The 25,087-nt window shown below is 43.8% G+C and overlaps 1 protein-coding gene across 1 annotated transcript in view; it reads right to left on the bottom strand.

Annotated features, from left to right (window-relative positions):
* Positions 1-25,087, bottom strand: part of KIF26B (kinesin family member 26B) — a gene marked incomplete at its 3' end in the record, with an annotated part of 79,929 nt that overhangs the window by 27,030 nt on the left and 27,812 nt on the right. The window contains exon 9 of the mRNA XM_077779912.1: positions 17,249-17,408. Coding sequence (XP_077636038.1) covers positions 17,249-17,408 — 160 coding nt within the window. The remainder of the gene's footprint in view (positions 1-17,248; positions 17,409-25,087) is intronic.

The following is a 25,087-nucleotide window of genomic DNA, read 5'->3' as shown; positions in this document are numbered from 1 at the left end:
CTGGCCCGCCCCCCCCCCCCCCATCATGTACAGAATTTACAGTCTCTGGACCCCCTGGTTTGACTCACTCTCTGCTCAAGTCTATACTCTCTGCTTGGTATGGTGGGATTCTGCTACATTTGTTCAAAACTTTAGAGAATAGGCTGAAAGGCACCAGAAACCACTCTCTTATTGTGGGTCTCAGGACTGGCCCTCCGGTTAGTCACGTGTGTTTCCCCTGGATTCTGCAGTGACACCCCCATCCCTCTGTCTGGACTCAGGCTCTGGCATGCTGAGAGGTGTTTCACTTGCATCTCTAACAGGTTTCTACACATTCACGTCTGCTCTTGGCTCCTGGAGAACAAGATGGAGGACCATGCATTTAATGTGGGGATGGTCTGAGCAAAAGGTCCAGCTCCCCTGGATGGTGTATGCACCGAGTAGATTTCCAGTGTCTCAGAGGACGCAAGCTCTGCTCATGAGAACCCAGCAATTAAAAAGCCAGCCAATTGGTACCACAACAAACAGACAGCTGAGCTGTGAGTTCACAGTCAAATTATGAACCTGAATACCTATGTGTTGGGGTCTATACAGTGATGAGGGAGCATGGGGCAAGCTGAGGGCAAAGGACAGGCTAACAGCGCTCCGCCCCCCCATAACAGTGCCCCTCCCCCCCAGTGGAATATGTGTGATACTCCTTGGACACTCCCGGCTAGCCAGGAACAAAGGAAAGGGGTGTAAATGCTCGCCATGGTGATGTGGGAAACTAAGGCAGACGAAAAATTAAATTCCCTTACTGCCTGCAGCCAGTGCACTGACAAGTCCTTGAAACCAGCAGAGTGACCTCCTCTAGGAGCTCAGTTGTCTCAATGATGACACTTCACTGGGGGCAAAAGAGAATCTCGGCTCAGCCTTGTGCTCGGCCCCAGGAATCCGTAAGTCTACTTTAACATAAAAATTCCTTTGAAACTTTATCTCAACTCCCCCAAGATATGCACTGAAAATCCTACTCCAAGCTTATAGCCGTCCCCCCCCTCCCCCCCCAATACAGGGCCTCAAGACTGAGGTTTTACTAAAGGATAATAATTGGCATTCTAGCTCCTCAAGGTCCTAGAAATCTTGCTTCCAAAATTCCTTAGAGACTTCCTCTATCCCTGACCCCCTCCCAACCTGAGGGTTACCCCTTCTGCCCACAGGTCCTGTCCCCGGGTTTTAATAAAAGCCCCTTTTGGCACCCAAGACATCTTCCGTGAATTCTTTCTTGGCCGTTGGCTCCGAACCCCACATCATTACCCCAAAACCCCATCAACAGGACCACCAAAGGCCTGATAGTGATTGTGGAGGAGACTTGAGAGAACATGGCCATATTCTCACGGTGCTTCACTGAGCATGAGATGCCTTCTCGTGCGTGATTTCCTTACAACAAGCTGGAATCTTCTCTGCATGGTACAGATGGAGACTAGAGAGCCTCGGGTCACACAGGCAGCCAGTGAGGAGCTGGGGCCTGAACCCTGGTCTGTCAGGGCCAATTCTGTGTGCTCTCACCCCACCGCGTCCTGGGGAATAACATGGTGACTGAGAGGGCAAGCTCTGAGCCCAACTACCTGAGTTCTAATCCTAGTGTACGAGCTATTATACCTATGACAGCTGGTGATTTGCTAGACCTTTCTGTGTTTTGGTGTCTTCATCTACGTAAAGGGAAGAACAATAGCATCTATCTCTAAGGAGAATGCGAAGATCAAAAGAGAATATTGGTATTATATAGACTGGACTTGCACTCAGCAAATATTCAAAAAGTGGTACCTTTGCTACTCACAGCTTTTGAATAATACTCGAGGTGCCAAGACCATGTGAAATGGGTCCTTAAATGGGCCCTTGAATGGAGGACTTAATGACAAAAGGGTGATTCTGACTCCATCCTGAAGGCTTTTAGAGGAATAATCACTTCATTCTTTGCGCTTACAAATTATAGGCTCAATTAAATGACTTTGGTGAGGAAAGCCTTTGGCTTCTGGAAAGGTCAAGTTGTATGGTTTTTAAAGGTGGCCATTCTCCTTTTCCAAAGGAAGTTGTCAAGCAGGGGCTGAGATGGGTTTCATTATTCCAGTGAGAAATCAGGTTTGCTTTTTCAGAATTTGCTTGTCAAGGAGGCTGCTGTGGGGAAGGCTCTGGGCTGTGGATTTATACAGTCTCTATGGTGGGTTGAGGCTCAGGGGCCCAGAAATGGGAAGGGCATGCAGGCACTTTCCTGGGCTTTACCCAGGAGAGACTTACCACTTCGCCCACCGCCGAAAGTTAATCACAAGAGCTGACGAAGCCCCCTCCACACGTACCCTGTGCTTTTTGGCACCAGAGAACATGGTCTTCTAGATGTAACTTGAACTTTATACTATTGTCAAATGATGGGCTGCCATTCCCAAATCTGGGGATAGCAGCTGGTCACAAGGACAGCCTTTCTTTAGAGTTCCAACACATTCCTGGAAATGTCCCTACACTTAGATCATTAGGGCACCAATTCCAAAGCCAGGCCATAAATGCCTACTATAAAGGGAGGGTCTGTTTGAGTAACTAAAACTCTTGAACGAACTCTAAGACCTACGTGCTTCTACCTACGTGCTTCTACCAGATCCTAGACATTCGGAGAGTTGTAACAGTAAGTAAGAATCTATAGTGTATCTTATCTTTACTACTGTCATTATTTATTACTGCTACAGAGAACATATTCACAGATGACATACTGGAACTTTCTTTGAACATACTCTACATACAATGTGACTTTTAACTGCCTACACCTTGTCTTCTAACTTGCATACTGGTTTCTTCTGTCCTCCTGGTCTCTAAGCTCTAAGCCCTAATGCTCAGAATAGTATTTTATCCATCACAGATGCTTGATAAATCGCCAGAGTAAACCTGGCAGAGTGAGTCTATTTTTGCTCTATATTTGATTAGAGAAGGTGAGCTATGGCTTCGATGTCTCTCCAGCTCCTATGCAGCTGATATCACTGCAAAAAGACACACTTAGTGCTCACTGAAAATGGGGTTCTCTGTTAAAGATTTTCTTTAAATATGTCTATTTATTTTGAGAGAGAGAGAGAGAAAGCACACGCATGAGCAGAGGAGAGGGCAGAGAGAGAGGGGGAGAGAAACCCAAGCAGGCTCTGCATACTGTCAGCACAGAGCCCGACATGTGGGGCTCAGACTCATGAACCACGAGATCATGATCTGAGATGAAATCAAGAGTCAGACCCTTAACTGCCTGAGCCACCCAGGTGTCCCTGAGAGTGGGGTTCTGATGGCCACAAAGCTAGTCTGGTGGCCCAAAGGTGTCTTCTGGGTTAGTGAGGCAGGCCACCAAAGAGTTGAAGGCAGAAGCCTGATTCCTATCTGTTACTAAAGAAGTAGGGTCCACCAAAAAAACGATTAGAAGTAATTAATGAATTCAGTAAAGCTACAGGATACAAAATTAACATACAGAAATTGGTTGTATTTGTATAGGCTAATAATGAAATAACATAAAGAGAAGAAAAAAATTCTATTTACAGTTGCACCAAATAAAATAAAATAAAATATGCAGGAATAAACTTAACTGAAAGGGTGAAAGACCTGTACTTGGAAAACCATAAAACACTATAAAACTATAAAACACTGATAAAAGAGATTAAAGATGATACAAATGGAAAGACATTCGGTGCTCATGGATTAGAAGAACAAATACTGTGAAAATGTCCATACTACCCAAAGCGCTCTACAGAGTTAATGCAATCCCTACCAAAATACCAACGGCATTTTTCACAGAACTAGAACGAATGATCCTAAAATGTGTATAGAACCACAAAAGACCCCGAATAGCAGAGGTAACCTTGAGGAAGAAGAACAAAGCTGGAGGTGTGCCCATCCTGGATTTCAAGCTGTATTACAAAGCTATAGTTATCAAAACAGCATGGTCCTGGCACAAAAATGGACACACAGATCAATGGAACAGAATAGAAACCTAGAAATAAACCCACAATTATATGGTCAATTAATCTATGACAAAGGGGGGAAGAATATACAATGGGGAAAAGACAGTCTCTTCAATAAATGATGTTGGGAAAACCAGACAGCCACATGCTAATGAATGAAATTGGACCATTTTCTTACACCACACGCAAAATTAAATTCAAAATGGATTAATGACCTAAATGTGAGACTTGAGACCATAAAACTCCCAGAAGAAAACATAGTCAGGAATCTCTTTTACATCAGCCATAAAAACATTTTTCTAGATATGTCTCCTCAGGCAAGGGAAACAAAAGCATTCAAAATAAACTGTCGAGACTATATCAAAATAAGAAACTTTTGCACAGCAAAGGAAATCATCGACAAAATGGAAAGGCAACCTATCGAATAGGAGATGTCTGCAAATGACGTATCTGACAAGGGGTTAATATCCAAAATATATAAAGAACTTAAACAACTCAACACCAAAAAGCCCCCAAGTAATCTGATTAAAAAGGCAGAGAACCCAAATAGGCATTTTTCCAGAAAAGGCAAACAGAGGGCCACTAGACATATGAAAAGATGCTCAACGTCACTCACCATCAGGGAAATGCAAATCAAAATCACAGTGAGGTGTCACCTCACATGAGTCAGAATGGCTAGAATCGAAAAACAAGCAATAACCAGTGTTAGCGAGGATGTGGAGAAGTCCTCTGATGGTGGGAATGCGAACTGGTTCAGCCACTGTGGGGAAAACAGTATGGCGGCTCCTGAAAAAGTTAAGACTAGAAATACCATACATTCTAGTAATTCAATAACTGGCAATCTACCCAAAGGAAAAAACCCATTAACTCGAAAAGATATATGTGTTTATTGGCTATGTTTACTGGCTATATTTATTGCCTATTTACAATAGCAAGATATGGAAGCAATTCAAGTGTCCATCGACAGATGAATGGATGAAGAAGATGTGGTATATAGACACAATGGAATATTACTAGGCATAAAAAGAATGAAATCTTGCCATTTCCAACACCATGGATGGACTTAGAGGGCATTCATTATGCCAAGTGAAATAAGTCAGACAGAGAAAGACAAATACCATATGATTTTACTCATATGTGGCATCTGAAAACTAACAAATAAAAGCAGAAAAAGACCTACAAATACTGAGAACAAACTACTGGTTGCCAGACGGGAGGGGGTTGAGGGGGCTGGGCAAATTGGGTGAAGGGGCCTGGGGAATACAGGTTTCTGGTTATGGAAGGAATACGTCATGGAGATAAAAGGTACAGCATAGGGAATATAGTCAATGGCACTGAAACAGTGTTGTGATGGTGGCAGTTAACACTTGTGAGCACAGCATAACGTATAGAGTTATTGAAGAACCGTGTTATACACCTGAAACTAATGTAATATTGTGTGTCAACCATATTTCAATTTAAAAAAAGGAGGGTTTCAATCAGGTTGATTTAATGCAAATTGGTGCAAACATAATAAGGAACCTGAAAAAAAAAGACTCTTATCATTATCCTGATGCGCTCCTATGATAGGAGAGCTAAGTATGCAAACAAATAATTAAAATATAACATCAGGGCCTATAATACAATACCTTCAGAATGCCACAGGGGATCTCAGGAGGGAAACAACTTTTCTGGAACAAAGAAGCAGGAGGGAGGAAAGGAGATCAGAAAAGGCTTCAAAGAGGAGATAATATTTGAAGGAGCCTTGAAGAATAAGCAGGAAGGGATACAAAGATTTTTTAATATTAAAAATGGATTACTGTCATTTACCATATTAAAGGATTAAAAAAAGAAAAGCTACATGATCATCTCATTAGATGCAGAAATGGGTTAGACAAAATTTGACAATTAATTTTTAAAAATCTCTTGGGGATATCCATAAACAGAAGATCCAATACTCGGTGATATCCTCCTACGATGGAAAAATCATACATCAAAGAAAATTCATAAACAATAGCAGCACACATCAGTATGGATGTCAGAAGTGAAATATTGGTTGAGAAAAAGGAAGTTACAGAAGAGCCAAGAGAGCATGATTTCATTTATGTAAAGTTCAAAATCAGACAAAACTAAACGATATATATTTTTACAGACACAAATTTACATGGTTAAAGTAGAAGGCACATTTGGGGAGTGTAAACACAAAATTCAGCATGGCAGCCACCGCTGGGAAGGGCAGGAGAGTGATGTCCTCACAGAGGAGCACAGAGGCCTTCTAAATGTTCTATTTCCTAACCTGGGTGGTGGGCACATGGTGTTTGATGTGCTATTTTGCAGACTGGGCAGATGTGTTTCTGTATCTATATATATATGGCAGATTTCATATTGAAAACATGGAAGAGAAATAAGCAGAAACTGTCTAAAGGAAGAACAAAATCCAAGACAGTATGGAATATAGCATGTTCTTGATAACCATTCAATGAATGAATGAATGAATGAATGAACGGTCAAAGCCATTGAACAGACAGATGATCAAAGCCATTTGTAGGCAGAAAAAATAGCATCTACAAAACATAGGGCCATGAGAGGACGTGGAGGGAGGGTTCAGGAAGCTTTACACAGTTATTGTGATGAGAAAAGTGGTTGTGACCCAAATTATGAAGAGCTTCACGGGCCATAAAAGCATTTGAACTCTATCCTGTGACGACAAGAAGCCACTGCAGGATTTCAACAAGGAGTGACATCAGAGTTGCCTTTTAATTTTTTTAATGTTTATTTTTGAGAGGGGGGAGGGGCAGAGAGAGAGGAAGACACAGGATCCAAAAAGGGAGGCGGGGCTTGAACCCATGAGCTGTGAGATCACGACTTGAGCTAAAGTCAGACGCTTAACCAACCGAGCCACCCAGGTGCCCCTAGATTTGCCTTTTAAGTTGGCATTCTGGCAGCTGTGTGGGAGGCCACGAACCTGGTCTCCTCTGCCTTCCCCAAAGATAATCCTCAGAAGGAAACTGTGCATGGCATTTTCCCCTAGCGAAGGGTATAGTGTAATGCACTCTGTTCTGAAAACTACATAGGAATACTCTCAACACTCAAAAACAACAACTGCTATTGGTCCCGAGTGCAGGAGTTCATGCTCAGGGGTGGCCAGGTTCACGGGAGCAGTAAGCTGTGACACGTGGTTTGAGGGAAAGAGCTGACCCAGGGCTTCAAGGGCACACACATATAACCCTTGGGAAGACTGGAATGTCAGGGCATAAAACTAGGAAATGTATGCTTATAAACTGGGGGCCCAACCTCCCCTTTCATCCCAAACCTAGACACCCTCCACCCCCACATTTTTACTGATCTCACTGGTAGGGAGTAAGGGAAGAGAAAGTGCTTAAGGACAAGCAGAAATAAAGAGCCTACTAATACAAATTTACTAGAACCATCTCTATCTCTCCAGTACTCTCTTTAATGTATCAAAATGAAACTGGCTCCGTTTTAGGTAAAGAATCACTGGTAGGTTAGACAGTTTGATACAACTTAACTGCTCCGTGAACATGACTATTTGAAAATTGTTCAATTACACATGAACTAAATTATCACCTCATTTGCATGGACAAAAAAAAAAATCTATTAATGCTCAGTTGAGCCTGAACCTGTTGGCTGTGGAACAGGTGAGAATTTATGGCTGGATACTCTGATTGAAGCTCTATTAACGCTCAAGACAGTTTCTTAATGAATTAAGCCCCAACTCATTTGTATGCTCCATTCCTTCTAATGCCTAATTGTGCCTAAATCTGGCCATCCTTGAGTGATCACAGCGCCCTCTGGGTGTCCAAGGGCATCCGGAACGTTCTGTGCACTGGCCCCAAACAAACCTGGAGCCCCCCCCGCCCCCAACTTCGGGCTGTTTTCTCCCGGGAGCAACATGACTGGTGGCATGATGATTAGTTATCATTAAAGGTAACAATTAGTGGCGGATTCGGAGTCTTGCATCTGGCTCAGCAGTTTATCATGATTTGTGTCAGGAGACACTCCATCATGGCGGCGAAGGACAGGGCGGCTGTGAGTGGTTCAGGCATTTAAAGGCTGGGCAGTGGAGGGGCACCTGGGTGGCTCAGTCGGTTAAGCGTCCGACTTTCGCTTAGGTCATGATCNAGGCTGGTTAGTAGAAACCTTGACAAATCTGGCGTGTAAGAGAATGAAAAACTGCCGGAGACGAGAAGAGGGTTTCAGAGTCACCACGTCTGCCCACACAGCCTTTTCTACCATCCTTCCAATTCCTTCTGCCTGACTTGGACCCTTCTTCCCATGGTGGTGGTTGAGCGCTGGCACCCATGTACCATCAGGTGTTGGACCTGGAAGCCCACATCTGCATCTCATCTCCGCTAGACTGTACATTGTCCAAGACTGGAGATCGTTCGTGTTATTCTATTACATCCCCCAGTGTCCTGCACATTGTAGGGATCCAACAAATATTTTTGAATGAATGGAGTGAATGACCAAATGGATAAAAGAACTTCCAGATATTCTGCTATGTATTCCTCAAATTCTTTCCTCTATGCTTGGTAGCCTCTATCCGACTTATAATAACATCAGTCCCTGAAAACCTTAAGCCAGGTTCTCTAGGTCAGAATCCACCTTGCTGATCAAAAGAGCACTGAGCTCCATGATTAAGGGAATTAAACTCTATGGACCACTTGGGATCGAAAGTGTACGCTGAAAGTTCATCAGCCTTAGTCTTGAAAATCTCTGGGGAAAAAAACCCTTCTCTCATGAAATCCAATACGGTCAAGTTTTGCTGCAGTGTGGGAACACATCATGGTCTCTAGCTGAGCACCAAAAGTTCTTGCCTTATATTTAAAGGTTATATTATACGAAAGGTCTGTATCTTTATATACCTGACTCACATCCTGGTGACTGGGATACACAGATACAATTGAGGGCACAGAAGCATCTGACCCAACTCCACACTCCCTCAGACTCCATGGACCCAGAGGAAAGTTGTAGANGAGATCAGGACCTGAGCTGAAGCTGGACGCTTAGCCGACTGAGCCACCCAGGCGCCCTGAGCCATTCACTTCCTTAAGGCAATTCTTTTCTCTTTGTGTCTTCACACAGGGCTGGATCCTCTTAAATTAAATGTCTGTATCAGGCAGCAACCCTATCTGTATATCAGGCACCCAGAGTCTTGTTGAATAAACTCATGAGCTTTCCATATTGACAAAAGGTCATTGCCCAGTGTCCATCCATGGATGAATGAAAACCACACACACATGCACACGTATACATACAGTGGAATATTATCCAGCCATTAAAAAGTTATATCCTGTCACCGGTGACAACAGGGATGTGCCTTGAGGGCATTACACTAAGTGAAAGAAGCCAGACAGAGAAAGGCAAATACTTTAGGATCTTAGTTTACATGGAATTTAAAAACCTGAACTCGGGTACAGAGAACAGATGGGTGGCCGCCAGAGGTGGAGGAGGGGCCGGAGGGCAGGGGAGCAGGTGAAGAGGACCCGCACCAGGGGCTCCCCTGTCTCAGCTCTGCATCGGCTCCCCAGCTCGTGTGGCAGGCCATCTCTTAGAAACCACAAGTATTTGACTGCATATTTCCTTGGGAGCTGAGCCTGGAGAAACTTCACAAATTCTGGCTGATAGCTGCCAACTGTGGAAACCCCCAAAGCTGTTATTATCAGCCTGGTGTTCGCGGAAGCTCATTATCTCGTGCCCTGACAGCTCACGTCATTCTCACCTCCAGCCTACCCCTTCCTTGCCTTTCTTGTCCCCGGCAAAACCTGAAGACACAGGCTGGGTGATAATCTCTCCTATTCTGACAGGAGTCTTTTGACTCGGAAACGTCTCAACACACCTCCTGGAAACTGCCAACCACGTCCTAGAAACTAGAGAGGGCCAGAAACTCTGTCTTGTCAGCAGGACACCCCCAGCATGGGACACGGTCATTCTTCTCATGCTGGACGCCCACCCAGTGAGCCAGGAGGGCTGCGTGGGGGTCCTGAGGGTCCTACAGCCTAAGAGAGCATCACAGAGCAGCTCTTCCCATTAATGAGCATGTGGAAAGGCTCCATCGACTGCCAGGCTCTCACATGAGCAAGACTGAAGAAATTAAGAAAGGAAACCATCTTATGAGATTTTGCAGAGAGCATCTGTTAGTGCAGCCCAGAATTCAGGATTTAGACCACTGGGTTCCACCGAGAGCCATCTGAGGTCGAGCTGAGCCCTGCTCTCCAACTTTCCGGCTCGGGTCCTGCGCATAAATTCTGAGTTCATTCCAATGATCTAATCGGGTAGTTCTGGTTTTGGTTCAGTGGACTGGGTTGCCTTCTCTTCTCTACACTCCCTAATCCCCTTTCCCTACCTCCACGGCTCTCCCAGAGTCAGCCAGCCCCGGCTTAGCCATCCCAGCAAAGTGGAGGTCCTGGAGACTGACCCTGCCCTCACAGCCGTCCCAGCCCACGGAATTATGTCCTTACTTCCCACAGACAACACACGCCTGACTCTGCAACAGATCCGCTGTCTGACCTCCTCTGTGATTCCAGCAGCTCCCGACAGAGCACCACAGAACTGTGGACACTGTGTTAGGAAGTGGGGCCTCACCAGGGGCCAGTGAAGCAGTCTGTCACCTACCAGCCATGTAAACAGGGACAAGTTAACGTACTCCTCTGGTCTCAGTTTCTCCATCTGTAATAGGAGTGTGACCACAATAGCATCCATGTCATAGGCTGTCGGCAGAATTAAATGCCTCTTAAGCCTTTGCAATGGTTCCTGATGTACAGTAAGACAATGACTGTGAACTATTACCATTATGTTCACACTGTGAAATGAGCCTCACTCAGAGCTCATGGGAGTGTGTGCCAGCTACCTGGAACATTGCTGGGAAACCAGAAAACAAGTATTGGAAATGATTTTCTTCTTCTCCCTAGGACCCAGCAAGTCCACAAATTAGGAACCTCTGTCCCCTCGGTGAGATCGAGAAAAATGTTCCCACCTTTCTTTCTGCTCTCTTATTCACGTCTTCCCATGGCAGGAAAAGGGTCTGGCTGGTGAGTCTGGTAAATGTGACCCTGGGCAGGAACAGCCCTAATGCTCTCTGTCTGTCCGTCTGACTCCCTCTCTGCAAGGCACACCTTCCCTCCTGCAATTGAGCCACGTGGCTGTTGGGGTAAGTGACCACCTGCCAACCTGATTCTGCCCATTTGTGAGTCCAGGTGTCTGGCTCGTGGAGGGACAGAAGACTCCCCTGCCCTATACTAGGATTAAGCATAGAGGGTTTTGACTCCCGATCATATTCTTGTACATATTTGCCAGTTGGCTCAGAATCTGGAGGGAAGAGAGTTTCATTAGTAATCTGAGACTGAACCGAAAGGAAGGAAACTTCTTGAGAAGCCAAGAGGGAAATGAAAGCATCTCCTAATTTCTACCCAGTCCTCCAACCACATGGCCCATTATCCCGTGGGCACGAGCCATGGTTGACAAAGAAAAAGCAGCCTGTGGCTTTGCTGCCAAGAAATGGTGACTGAGTCAGGGACCTAGATCCGTGAGGCTCCTCTCCAGTGGCCCTCTGGAGAATGAGAAGGAGGACATGTAGAGTTCGTGTGTCTGACCAGGGGAGAAAGGACCCATGCTTGAACCCGGGGCTCGTGACCCCGACTCCCAGACAACCTCATTTCTCCCTGAATGACTTGTGCGGTTCTGGAAAACCCTGGCGGTTACTAACCTCATTTACTGGTGGCTGCTGCCTAAACTCTTAAGAAGAGGGTATCAATCTCTGGAGATGCTCATAATTAAATATGAAGACACCACTGGCCAGGGACGTAGATGGAGCAAGGAGGAAGAAAAAAGAAACAAGGGCTAAAATCTCATAAAAGGAGGTGGGGGGCACCTCGACATCCCGGTGATTTTCTGAACTCACTTTCTCTGCATCCTAGCAGTCATTAAAATGTATAAAAATGAGTATTTTTGAAGCAGCAATACTAAGAATTATCATTGCTGTGGTTGCCTGGCAACCTGAGACTTCAGTTATTTTATTTCTAAACAGGGGATGCTATAAACCAGTACCTGGAGTTTGTGCAAATAGTTCTAAATTGATGTTCTCCCTGTAAATCAGGAGGAGATAATACAGCATTAATGTACTTTTAAAGGTTGCTAAATATGCGTGTCTCTCATATCTCACACATGCGCCTGCACGCAGATTCTTACAGCATTTCTATCACGTGCGATTTTCAGTAAATGTGGGTCATTGTTATTTCTTTGCATTTTTCCTGGAAAATATCTATTTGGTTGCATATTAGGCATAAATAAGATCCATGAAAACAAACCTTTCATCATCTCCTGGGTCAACCAGGGGAAATAATATTGTACATCAGTACGATCAGTACAATGTGGGACTCAATCCATAGTCCCTCTCCCGGATGAGAGGGTCTCCAGTTTGGGGCAAGTAGAGACCCTCTCAATGGTTACTCAGAGGAAATCTCTCTCAAAGCATGCACGTCCTGGAAAGGCCTCATGAGGTTCAGCAAAGAGGTGTGGACGTTTTGGCAAAGCTGCCTCTGTTTATGAAATGTCATTTCTCCACAAGTCATGGACTTGAATTTGAGCTTTTAGGGCTGCTCGCTGGTTTAAATGAACTGCTCCAAAGCTGGCACCTTCTTAGTCGTGACCTTGGTTCCTGACCTCACTGGGGCCTTAGGAGGAAAAGTGCTCCCATCCCAGACTCTGATGGTAGGCTCCTTATTGCTTTTGTGGAGCGGACAGCCCTATGGGGGTGTCGGCTTGCGGTCTGAAGGTCATGATAACACCTGCCTCAGGCTCCCCCTGCATCTCTCAGCAGCTTCACCACAGAGAAGGGGAGGCTCAGTGATCCTGAGCCCCAGACACGTCAGTGAATGACGCGGATAAACCAGGAGAAAGTCTTGGCCTGAACCACGGACCAAACCCGCTGAAGCAAGGTATCGAGCATCACTTCTTCCCTGGGATTGTAATGCAGAGCCAGGCCTCTAGTGGACTCGGAAGAGAGTCGTGGGCACACAAGAGTCACGGAAGAATGTTCCATGACCTCTTATAGTAAATGGAAACCAAGACATTATAAAATAGCTGGTGCCTCCAGGCACAGTACAAGCATATTGTTGGCAAAGACACAAATAGACATTTGGACTATTAAATAATTGTTTCTCCAAATGGAGCAACAGTTGAGAATGAAGGTAGATGCTTCAGGGCTTGAGGCGGGACCATGTGGAGGAGGGTAAGCTTCCTAAGGGTTTGTATCCCTCACAGGACAGCGTCGAAAAGGGACCAAAAATTCTATTTTGAGAGACCGGGTGGCGGTTAGAATTTCCAAGTCTTGGGGTGCCTGGGTGGCTCAGTTGGTTAAGCATCTGACTTCAGCTCAGGCTGTGATCTCACGGTTCATGAGTTTAAGCCCTGTGTTGGTCTGTGTGCTGATAGCTCAGAGCCTAGAGCTGCTTCGGCTTCAGTGTCTCCTTCTCTCTCTGCCCCTCCCCCACTCGTGCTCTGTCTCTCTCTCTCTCTCTCGCCCTCAAAAATAAACAAACATTAAAAAGATTAAAAATAAAAAGAATTTCCAAGTCTCTGGAAAGACTGTGGTCCTACAGATCAGCTGGGACATAATAGCACTTTAGCCAAAGCCAAGTTCACACCAACAGATCCGTGTGGTTGCCCTTCTGGGGGCCACATCCAGAAGTATGCGTCTGCAATACTGGGTTTTGGCAGGGGAACTGATTGCAATACCTCCGCCTCCTTTTTCTCATCCACCAAATGGGAAGACCCCTATCACCTTGGTGTCCAAGATATGGTGAGAAATAGCCAGCAGCTGTAATGAGCCTTGGAAGAAAATTTGCAAATGAATTGTCAAAATGCTCGGACTACAACAGATTTCCCCAGACAAGAGGTCCCCCAAAGTGAGGGAGTGAGTCGCCTGCGCAGCCCACTAGTGCAGAGCTGGACAGGGTGCTGGAGCCGCTCGCCATTTTCCTACCTTCCCCATGTGCTTTTCTGAATGGTGTCACCATCTAGGGTTGATTTATAGCCTTGGGGTGGCCAGCAAGCCTGTGCCATGTTAACGGCAGAGGCTGGGAACCCATTCTGCGCCGTTCTGACATCTACAAAGGCGAGATCATTTGCAAAGTCAAAACCATTCAGGGCACACCTAAGGTGCCCCCGGGAGTGCCTGGGATGGATAATGAACCCAAACTCACATCCTCGCTGGCTCACATGACAAATCGCCTGATACAGGGATGACGACAAATGAGGACAGGCTATATCCCCTCTGTGCACATTCCGGTTAATTTCCCAGAAGCAAACACGAGTAATGCCGGTTCCAAGCGTGGAGTTGTCTAGGGTGACAAATGACGAGGTAGTGGGTTTTTGTGCCTGTGTTGCAGGGGTGGGGGAGGGTACCGAATGTGGAGGTCAGGTTTCTGGTTTTTGCTGTGAGTGAGTGAGAAACAGAGAAACCCCCCGGAAGGGCAGGAAACCTCCCCTCCTTCTCCCGCAAAGATGAGGCTGATGCCTGAAAGGTGTTTAGTATGCTAACAAAATGCTGCATGATGTGGCTTTAGAGCCTCGACTGAATTGATAAAGGAAATCTGGGCCCTCCCGCTGCGCTCAGCACCCCATGTCGTGCGGAGCAAAAGCAGCTAATATATTACAGAGCCTGATGAGACTGGGGGTGGGGGGGGACGGATGGATGGACAGACGATGTGGGCTCAGAACCACCAAGGCCTCCGGGCCCTAAAAAGTGACGCGGTCTGCCCCTGCACCGGCTGGGTGATCTGAGGAAATCTTCGCTTTCTTCTCCTGGACCTTGCCAAAAGAGAGTTTCTAGTTGACGAATCGCTTTGCAAATGTGATTTACGGATGCCATTTACTGCAAATGTGCTGTGGCTGAGATAGCGGTGCTCTTACAGCAAGGGTCTTTTTAGGCTATGACGCAAAGATGGGCACTGAGGAGTTGGGAGGCGCTGGGACCGGGTGGGACAAGTCACTGCCAGGTGAGGGTTTGAGGAAGGACGGAGCTGGCCTGACGGCTTGGCCACCGTGCTTCCCAGCGCTCCATCTCCAAGACGGTCCCCAGGGTGGGACCACTGTAGATTTCGGGCAGACACTGAATCTATGTTAAGTCTGTGCTTACTTCAGACACCCACACAACTTAATCACCACTCCCACACAGCTAGCATCGAGAGAAGAAAACTAGAACTGAAGCAGACGCACGCCTGCAGGGAAGAGGCGTGGGGGCAGGAGGCTGGTGGTGGAGACTGCCCGACGTCACCTCACATTTAATTGAACAAGTGCCCTTGAACGACTAATAGACACAATTCTTGATGTTTCCCTAGTTGTTTACAATAAAATTGACTTTTAACAAAGGGAAGTTACTTTATCTGAGGTAAAAGCAATTTCGCATGCTTACATTCACCCAACCCCCCCCGTCACTGGTTCAACAAATATTTACTGAAATCCTGAAAGCATATCACTCCACAGAAACAATGTGAGAGATACAGAAGTAAAACATGTACTCAGTGACCTCATAAGATGGTATGTTGGATTTTATTTACATCATGATCTTATTACCACTCCAATAGACATGGTTCCCTTTGTGTGGACAGGGAAGGCAACTGAGACCTTTCTTTTTTACCCTTTTCTCTTCCCTCTTCCATCTCTTCCTTCCTTCGTTCCTTCTTTCTTTTTTAAAATATTTATTGATTTATGAGAAAGAGAGAGAGGGGGGTAGAGAGAGAGAGCGCGCACGTGAGCACGAGTGGGGGAGGGGCAGAGAGCAAAGAAGACACAGAAACCAAAGTAGGCTCCAGGCAGCACAGAGCCTGACCCAGGGCTCAAACTCAAGAACCGTGAGATCATGACCTAAGCCGAAGTCGAACACTTGCCCGACTGAGCCACCCAGGCGCCCCCCTTCTTTCTTTTCCTGTTGAGTTTATTCAACTGCAGAAATGATACCAAATAAAACTTCATAAACCTTCAACTTGAAATTTTTCCTTATGGAAAAGTATCCTCACAAGGGCTGCGAAAACCATGTCTGGCTTTATCCAACTAGATTTCCAACTTTCAGGAGTTGAGACAGATTGGATTATACCTGCTACTTTAACTCCTAAAGTCAGTCTACACATGGTCCACCAGGTGCCGACATCACTTTAGGGCAGAGAAGAAGGAAGATACAAGGATTCGTCCCTAGTCTCACTCATTGTCGAATAAATGCCCCAGCCCGACTTATCTTTTTCCTCCCACACAACAGTGACTTACACTGTGCATGATTTTACAGATTAAAAAAAAAAGATTCACATACATTTGCTTAATCCTCATGGCAACTCTGTAAGCGTTATTCCCATTAAGTAGATGCAGGTAGGCTCAACCAGATGATTGTCATTAATTATTGGCCACCACGTTCTCGATTTTACATAAAACTTTCACACGCATACCATTCTGAGGCTCATATCCTTGTGATGCAGACAGGACATGCAGTTAGAACTGTCAGTCTATGGTGAGTGAAGGTTCAGATGATAGTGGAGGAGCAACCAGACTCTGGCAGGGGCCCAAATGGGCAGAGAGCACCCAACACCATCACCATGCTGTCCAAGGGCAAAGCTGAGTTGGGTGATAGTAGAGACCGGTGGCTCCAGGCCTGGGTCACTCATGGGCACAGGGGACATGGCCGGTCTTTGGCTATTCCAGACTTAGGAGTGGCTCTAATTTCCTCCTCACGGAGCATAATGGGAAGAGGGGAAGGATCTTGGAAGCAGAGTAAACATTTGCAGGAGAGGTGGGTGGGAACTCCCCAAGCTTTAGGCAGATAATATATGGGTTTTCAAAGGTCCAAGCAATACCGGAGGGCACACTTACACTAAACAATTATTTGTTGTTTATCTGAAATGCAAAATTTCCTGGGTATCCTGTATTTTTATCTGTTAGATATGACAGCCCTATTCTAAGGGAAGGGTGGTTCAACCTTCTGCCCTTTGCTCTCATCACTATGAGGCACCTGTGTGATGGTGACCATCATCTAGCAATGGTGAGTGTGACAGGGCACCCCAACTGAGATAGTTCCCAATTATCTGACTTGAGAGTCAGCACTGGAGTAATTTAAGTATTTTCACAGCTTCTGAACTTGGAAGATCATGTGATACGTGCTCATTAGCGAAGGCTGGTTTGGGCACTGAGCTGTAAAGTGGTCCATCCAGACGGTCAGGCTGTCACGTGCCTCTCCAGGGAGGTCACTGGACCAAGGGTCCCACACCCAGCCCTGGCTCCATGTTCACCCCATTCCGTTCAGCCAGCAGAAGGTCACTTACTTGTAAGGGATGTGTTTGCTGCCGTTGACAAGAGCCAGGATGACATTGCCCAAAGCAGACAGTGAGAGGCACAGCCCTGAGCCTCCTTCCCGATTCTTGCTAAGAGCTTTCACACAGCTGCCGAGATCAATGAGGTGCAGGCGGCTGCGGCCTCCAGACACTGACATAAGACAAGAGAAGAGAGAAGTGGTTAGGTCCCGGCAAACACTTGTCTGGTAAGCACTGGAGCTCCTTGGGAACTCGGAGGGAAAAATAAAAGGGGAAGTAAAAGGTTAACATACGACTTAGTAGGAGACCCCAACAAAATCATGCTAGGTTGCAAACAGCATGGTCCTCCTTAAATTCTGTGCGCTGCACATCACTGACCTAAAACCCACTGACATCCCTCCTCTAAGAAATGAATCATTCTGGAATGTTGAATTGGAGATTTCAGAGAAGGTGAATGTCCAGTAAGAGGACAATAAGGTTTCACCTACATGTCCTCTGGCTAGAAGAGCTCTGAAACTGACTGAGTTGAATCGAATAGTCCAGGAGTGATCATGTGCTTTGGCTGATCAGCATAGAGACTCTGACCTAAACCTCAGCCAGGAATCAGGTTGATAATCCAGGGTAAAATCAGGAAGAAGTAACAGCCAGGTGCAGAGACAGGGAAAGACCCAAGTATTTGCCGAGTATCTGCCAAGTGCTGAGAGCTGTATAAACATCAGTCTCATTCAATTTCCACAGCAAAACCATAAGCTAATGACTCTTGTCCTTTTTAAAATATAGATGAGGAAGGGGTGCCTGGGTGGCTCCATCCATTAAGCGTCTGACTCTTGATTTCGGCTCAGGTCATGATCTCATGGGTTCATGAATTTGAGCCCCATGTCAGCCTCTGCGCTGTGTCAGTGTGGAGCCTGCCTAGAATTCTCTCTTCTTCTGTCTCTGTTCCTACCCTGCGCATGCTCGCTCACTCACTTGCTCTCTCTCAAAATAAATAAACTTAAAAAATATATATAGGTGAGAAAACAGAAGTTAAGAAGTTAATCAGCTTGCTCATTGCTTCCGGCAGAGATGAAATAACAGGGACCAGATGGATTGTCTTACCTAAGAGCAAACAAAATGTATAACGCAACTATTTGTAAGACACCAGACATTGGACTGTCAAGGCCAGTTACCCTGGGCGGTGGGGAACATAGAAGGCAGCACTACCTGTGTCTCAGCTTACTGCCTTGAGAGAGAGTTTCCGGGATGTGCCACAGGGATGGGGAGGAATGTGGTAGACTACCTGCATCAAGGAGAAAGAGCAGAGAGTCCAGGGAGACCAACACAGCAAGAGCTGGCAGGACAGAGTACAGAGAGAAGGGAACTTAGGGTCTGCAGAGGCCCCTTCAAATACTGACCTGAGTACTGGTCAGCACAGGCATGTGAGGGAACCCCGTGGCTGGGGAGCTAGCCACCTGAAAAGATTCGAGGTAACAGTGCACGGCACTCACATGAGGCCAGAAATAGTGCCTGTTCCCAAGAGCCAGACTAGAAACCTCAGTGTTCACAGGGCCCCAGGTAGGGGACCCAGGAGAGTCTCACAAGTGGGGAACGCTTAGCCCTAAAGTAGCACTGACCAGGCCCCAGCTACCAAATCTTAGAAGCAAGACCAGAAAAGGTCAAACTGTTTACAAATAACTATATCCCAAAACAATGCTTCAGGAGATTTACAAAATGCAGAGTGTCCAGCATCTATCAAAAATAAGCAGGCATGCAAAGAAGCAAGGAAATGAGACTCATAATGAAGAGATAATTGAAACCAAGAAGAATCGACTGGTAGAGATAATAGAATTGACAGTGAAGGACATTAAAAACAGTTATGGCAGGATTTCACATATTTGAAAAGTAGTGACATGGGATACATTAAGACATAAACTGCATCTATGTGGAGCTGAAAACTACAATGTGTGAGTTGAAAAATACACTGAATCAACAGCAGGGTAGACATTACAGAAGGAAAGACTTATACATTTGAAGACTGAGTAATTGAAACTCTCTAAAATGAAACACAGAGAGAAAATGTAAAGATAAAAACAGAAACTTAGAAAAAAGAGCTGTGGGACAGTTTCAAGTGTTCTAACAGGTGTATAATTGGAGTCTCGGAAGGAGAAGACACAAGGCGGGGGGAGGATACAGATAAAATATTTTAAGAAATAGCGGCCAAGGGGCGCCTGGGTGGCTTAGTCGGTNATTTAAAAAAAAAAAAAATAGAAGAAATAGCGGCCAAAACTTCCCAAGTTTGAGAAAACTATAAACCCACAGATCCAAGAAGGTCCATGAGCCCCAATCACAAGATACATGAAGAAGACTACACAGAGGTGCATCCTAACCAAACTGCCTAAAACTGCTGATAAGGAGAAAAATCTTAAAAAACAGCCACGGGAGGAAAGCTGGTTGTATATAAAGGACCGAAGACAAGGATGATAGCATTTCCTGTCAGAAACCATACAGGTGAGGCTGTGCAGTGACCTTTCTAAAGTGCTAGACACTGTCACCCTAGAATTATATGTCCAACAAAAGTCTCACGCTAAGACAAAGGGAAATAAAGGCTTTTTCAGACTTCAAAAAGCTGAAAGAGGGGCGGTGCCTGGGTGGCTCAGTCGGTGGGGGTCCGACTTTTGATTTTGGCTAAGGTCGTGATCTCATGGTTGTGGGATCGAGCCCCACATTGGGGTCCGCACTGAGCATGGAGCCTGCCTGAGATCCACTCTCCCCTTTCCTTCTGTCCTCCTCTGCTCACGCATGTGCTTGCTCTCTCTCTCTTAAAAAAAAAAAAAAAAAGAATTTACCAAAAGCAAACCCACAAAATGAGCCGTGGAAATGATAACTTCACCAATAAATATGCATTTTTCCTTACTTAAATCTCTTTGAAAGATAATCAACCTGCTAAAGCAAAAATGACAGTGTAATGTGTGGGTTAGAACATGTGCAAAATTTAAAAGTTTGACAATCACACAGAGTTTAGAAGTGAAGAAACAGACGAGTGCCCTATTGCAGGGTTCCTATTCCACACAGGAAGTGCTAGAAGATCACGTGAAAGAAGACTCTAATCACTTAAAGGTGTATACCTTCAACCCTAGAGCAATCAGTAAATAGTGAATAACTATAGCTAATAAGCCAACAGAGGATACAAAGTAAAATTATTAAAAATACTCCATAAGTCCAAAAAAGGCAGATAAAAAAATTAGTAAAGGAAAACAAAGAACAGACAAGTTGAATAGAAAACCTATAGAAAAATAATAATTTGGACTAAACCATGCCAATAATCACATTAAGTGTAAACAGTGTGAATAGTCTGATTTGAAAGGTAGAAAATGTCAGACTGGATAAAAAAGCAAGCCTAACTATATGCCGCCTATGAGAAATGCACTTCAAATATAAAGAAAAAAATCCATTAAAACTGTAAGTGGGAAAGGCTATATGCCACACAAACAGTGGCCGTGAGAGAGCTCAAGTGGTTATATCAATGTTAAATGAAAGAAACTTAAGACAAAAGATGTGAATAGAAGCAAACAGTTACATTTCATAAAGAGGATTCCGCAAGAGGTTCTAACAATCAAAAATACTTATGCATTTAATAACAGAAGTTCAAATGCATGAAGCAAAATCTGATAGAACTATAAGAATAAGTGAGCCCATAAGTATAGCTGTAGGTTTCAAATAACCCCTTCTCAATAACCGATACAACGAATAGACAGAAAACTGGTCAGGACAAAGAAGACTTGAAGAACACTGCCAACCAGCTTGTTGTTCTTGACACTTATTGAACATTCAACCCAACAACAGCAGAATACATATTCTTTTGAAATACACACAAAACATTTCCTGAGATAGACCATATTCTGGTCCATAAGCCAAGTCTAAAATTTTAAAGGATTCACGTCAAAGTATGTTCTCTGACACAATGGCATTAAATTAGATATCCATACAGAAAGATTATCTGGAAAATTCCCAAATATTTTGAAACTCCAAATATTTGGATACAGCTCCAAATAACCTATGGTCAAAGAAAAACTCAAAACAGAAATTAAAAAGCATTTTTAAGTGAATGAAAATGAAACACAGCATCTCCAGATTTGTGGGATCCCTGAAGAAGGACAGAGGAGGAAACTTATAGTATTAGATGCCTAGATTAGAAGACAACAGAGTCTCACATCAATGATCTCCGCTTCCACTTTAAGCAATAAGAAAAAAATGAGCAAATTCAATAACAAATAGCAGAAAGGAAAGAATGAACACAAAAGCAGAAATCCATGGAAGAGAAAAGAAGAAACAATAGAGAAAATCCACAAAGCCAAAAGCCTCAATAAATCTCTAGAATGATGGATAGGAAAGGCCGAGAGAAAGGCACAAATTCCTAATGTCGAGAATGGGAGATGTGGTCTTGCTACAATTTCTACAGATATCAAAAAGATAATCAGGAAACGTCACATCAGTCAATTAGACAACTTGAAAGAAGAGGCAAATGTCTTGAATGATAGAAAGTACCGAAGCTCATTCAAGAAATAATAGTTGACAGATCTGTGTCCATTAAAGAAATAGGATCTGTGGTTAACAACTTTCACAGGGAAAATTCCAGGTCAAATGGCTGCACTGGTGAATCTAAGCAAACACTGAAGAGATGATAAAGTAGACGAATAGAAAAGGCTATGTCAATTCCACACAAATTCTTCCTGAAAATTAAACAGGAGGGAATATTTCCAATTTATTCTATGAGGCGAGGATTACCCTGATACCAAAACAGACAAAGAAATTACAAGAACAGAAAACTAAAGACCAATACCTTTCATGAACATGGACACAAAATTTCTGAACAAATTAGAGAACTACATTAAGAAATTGTATCTATAAACATATATGAAGTATTTTTTTTTTTACCCTAAGTGGGATTTATCCCAGAAATGCAAGGTTGGTTAACAAAACAGTTTTAATCGATCCATAGAATTCACCATATTAACAAATAAATAACTGTATGATTCACTCAGTAGATGCAGGAAAAATATTTAACAAAATGCAACCTCCATTCCTGATAACAATTCTTAGCAAATTATAAATAGAAGGCAGTATCTTTAGCGTGATAAAGAGTTTCTGAAAAAATCTACTGCTAACATCATACTTAATGGTAAAAGATCAAATGCTTTCTAAGATCAGGAACAAGACAAGAATGTCCATTCTCACCACTTCTTAAAAAATGTTTTTAATGTTTGAGAGAGAGAGCAAGAGTCTGAGCAGGGGAGATGTAGAGAAAGAGGGAGACACAGAATCCAAAGCAGGCTCCAGGCTCTGAGCTGCCAGCACAGAGCCTGATGTGAGGCTCGAACTCACAGACTGCAAGATCATGACCTGACCCGAAGTCAGATGCTCAACCGACTGAGCTACCCAGGTGCCCATCTGCTCTCACCATTTCTATTCAGTGTTGTGCTGAGGGTTGTAGCCAGTAAAGTCAAGAAAACAGAGGAGATGTCCAGACTGGAAAGCAAGAAGTCAGATCGTCTTCCTTTGCAGATTACATGATTATCTGCAGATGATCTAAGAGAATCCACAGAAAACAACTAGAACTAATAGAGTTTCTTAGCAAAGCTGCAGAATACAAGATCAACAGACAAAAATCGACCGTGTTTCTATATAGGCAACTAGAGATTGAAACTGTAAAATCCCATTTACGATGGGGTAAAAGTATGACATACTCATGCATAAAACGGACAAAGGAAAGATCTGTACACTGAAAACCACGAACACTGCAGAGAGTAATGAATGAAGACCTAAGGACCTGTGTTCATGAATCAGAAGACTCAGTATTGTTAAGATGTTAATCTCCAGAAACAGATGTATAGATTCAGTGTGATCCCAATCAAAATCCCAACAGGCTTTTTTGGTACAAGGTGATCTACAAAGTCAATTAAGGAGCTGACTCTAAAATTTATACGGAGAGGGCCGCCTGGGTGGCTCTGTCAGTTGAGCGTCCGACTTTGGCTCAGGTCATGATCTCACGGTTCGTGGGTTCAAGCCCCACGTCAGGCTCTGTGCTGACAGCTCAGAGCCGGGAGCCTGCTTCAGATTCTGTGTCTCCCTCTCTCTCTGACCCTCCCCTGCTCACACTGTGTGTGTATGTGTGTGTGTGTGTGTGTGTGTGTGTGTGTGTCTCTCTCTGAAATAAATAAAAAACATTAAAAAAAAATAAAATTTATATGCAGAGGCAAAGGGCCTAGAATAGCCAAACAACTTTTTTTAAATGTTTATTTGTTTTTGAGAGAGAGAGAGGGAGAGAGAGAGACAGAATGTGAGTGGGGGAGGGGCAAAGGAGACACAGAATTGGAAGCAGGCTCCAGGCTCTGAGCTGTCAGCACAGAGCCCAACGTGCTGGGGTTTGAACCCATGAACCGTGAAGTCACGACCTGAGCTGAAGTCAGAGGCTTAACCGACTGAGCCACCCAGGCCCCCTAGGCAAAACAATTTTTAAGAATAAATACAAAATTGGAAGGCTAATAGTGCAGTATCTGATTTCAAGACTTATTATAAAGTCACCATAAATAAAGACAGGGTGGTATTGGTATAAAGATAGATGAATAGATAAGTTGAACAGTATATAGAGAGTTCAAAACCAGATCCACACAAATATGGACAAATAATTTTTAACAAAGGAAATTTAGTAGGGAAAAAGCGGTTTTTATAACAAATGGTACTGGAAACATATATATACACACACATATATATACATATATATGTCCTATTATGCTATATAATATATATAATATTCTCTCTCTCTCTTTCTATACACACACACACACACACACACACACACACACATAGTACCATATTAACAAGCTAAAAAAAACTACATGATTCACTCAGTAGATGCGGGAAAAATATTTAACAAAATTCAACATCAATTCCTGGAAACAATTCTTAGCAAAGCATAAATAGAAGGCAATATCCTTAGTGAGATAAAGAGTTTCTGAAAAAATCTACTAACATCATACTTAATGGTAAAAGAACAAATGCCTTCTAAGATCAGGAACAAGACAAGAATGTCCACTCTCACTTCTTAAATTCTTTTTAATGTTTGAGAGANTCACTGTTTCATAAAATAAAGACTGATGACATGTTAATTTAAAAACTGTTCTTGTTCTAACATATATGTTAGAATGTTCAAGTTATATATAAATATATAAATTATATATATATATATATATATATATATATACACACACACATATATACACGCATGTCCTTTACCATTACCAGGATGATGTTAGCCGGTTTTTCAGAAACATTTTTATCAAAATGAAGATATTGCTTTCTATGAGTACACACATGCACACATGCATATATTTGCAAAAAACCCTTTAATCCATACATTGTACAATTTTATGAAAAGCATGAATCCAAGACCTAACTACAAAACCTAAAATGATAAAACTTCTAGAAGAAAGCATAATATGAAACCTTCCTGTCCTTGGGTTAGGAGAACACACTGCTCAGCTGGACCTCACCAAAATGGACTATTTCTGCTCTTGCAAACACATGGCCAAGAAAATGGAAAAGTAAGCCACAGACTGGGAGAAGATATTTGCAAAACATATCATCTGACAAAAGCCTTGTATCCAGATTATACTAAATACTCTCAAAACTTAATTATAAGACAAAAACGATTTCAAAGCGGGCACAAGACATTTCATCAAAGAAGATATACGGGTGCCATGAGAGCCCGTAAAAACATGCTAACCACCACTGGTCATTAGTGAAAGACTGATTAAAACCAGTGAGGTACTACTGTATGCCTTTATATAAATAGGCTACAATTAAAAGGACTGA

This window comes from Crocuta crocuta, unplaced genomic scaffold, assembly GCF_008692635.1.
Source record: "Crocuta crocuta isolate KB4526 unplaced genomic scaffold, BGI_CrCroc_1.0 scaffold322, whole genome shotgun sequence".
NCBI classification, from domain to species: domain Eukaryota; kingdom Metazoa; phylum Chordata; class Mammalia; order Carnivora; family Hyaenidae; genus Crocuta; species Crocuta crocuta.
Note: the sequence above shows the minus strand (reverse complement) of the source record. Positions and strands in the feature narration are given on the sequence as shown.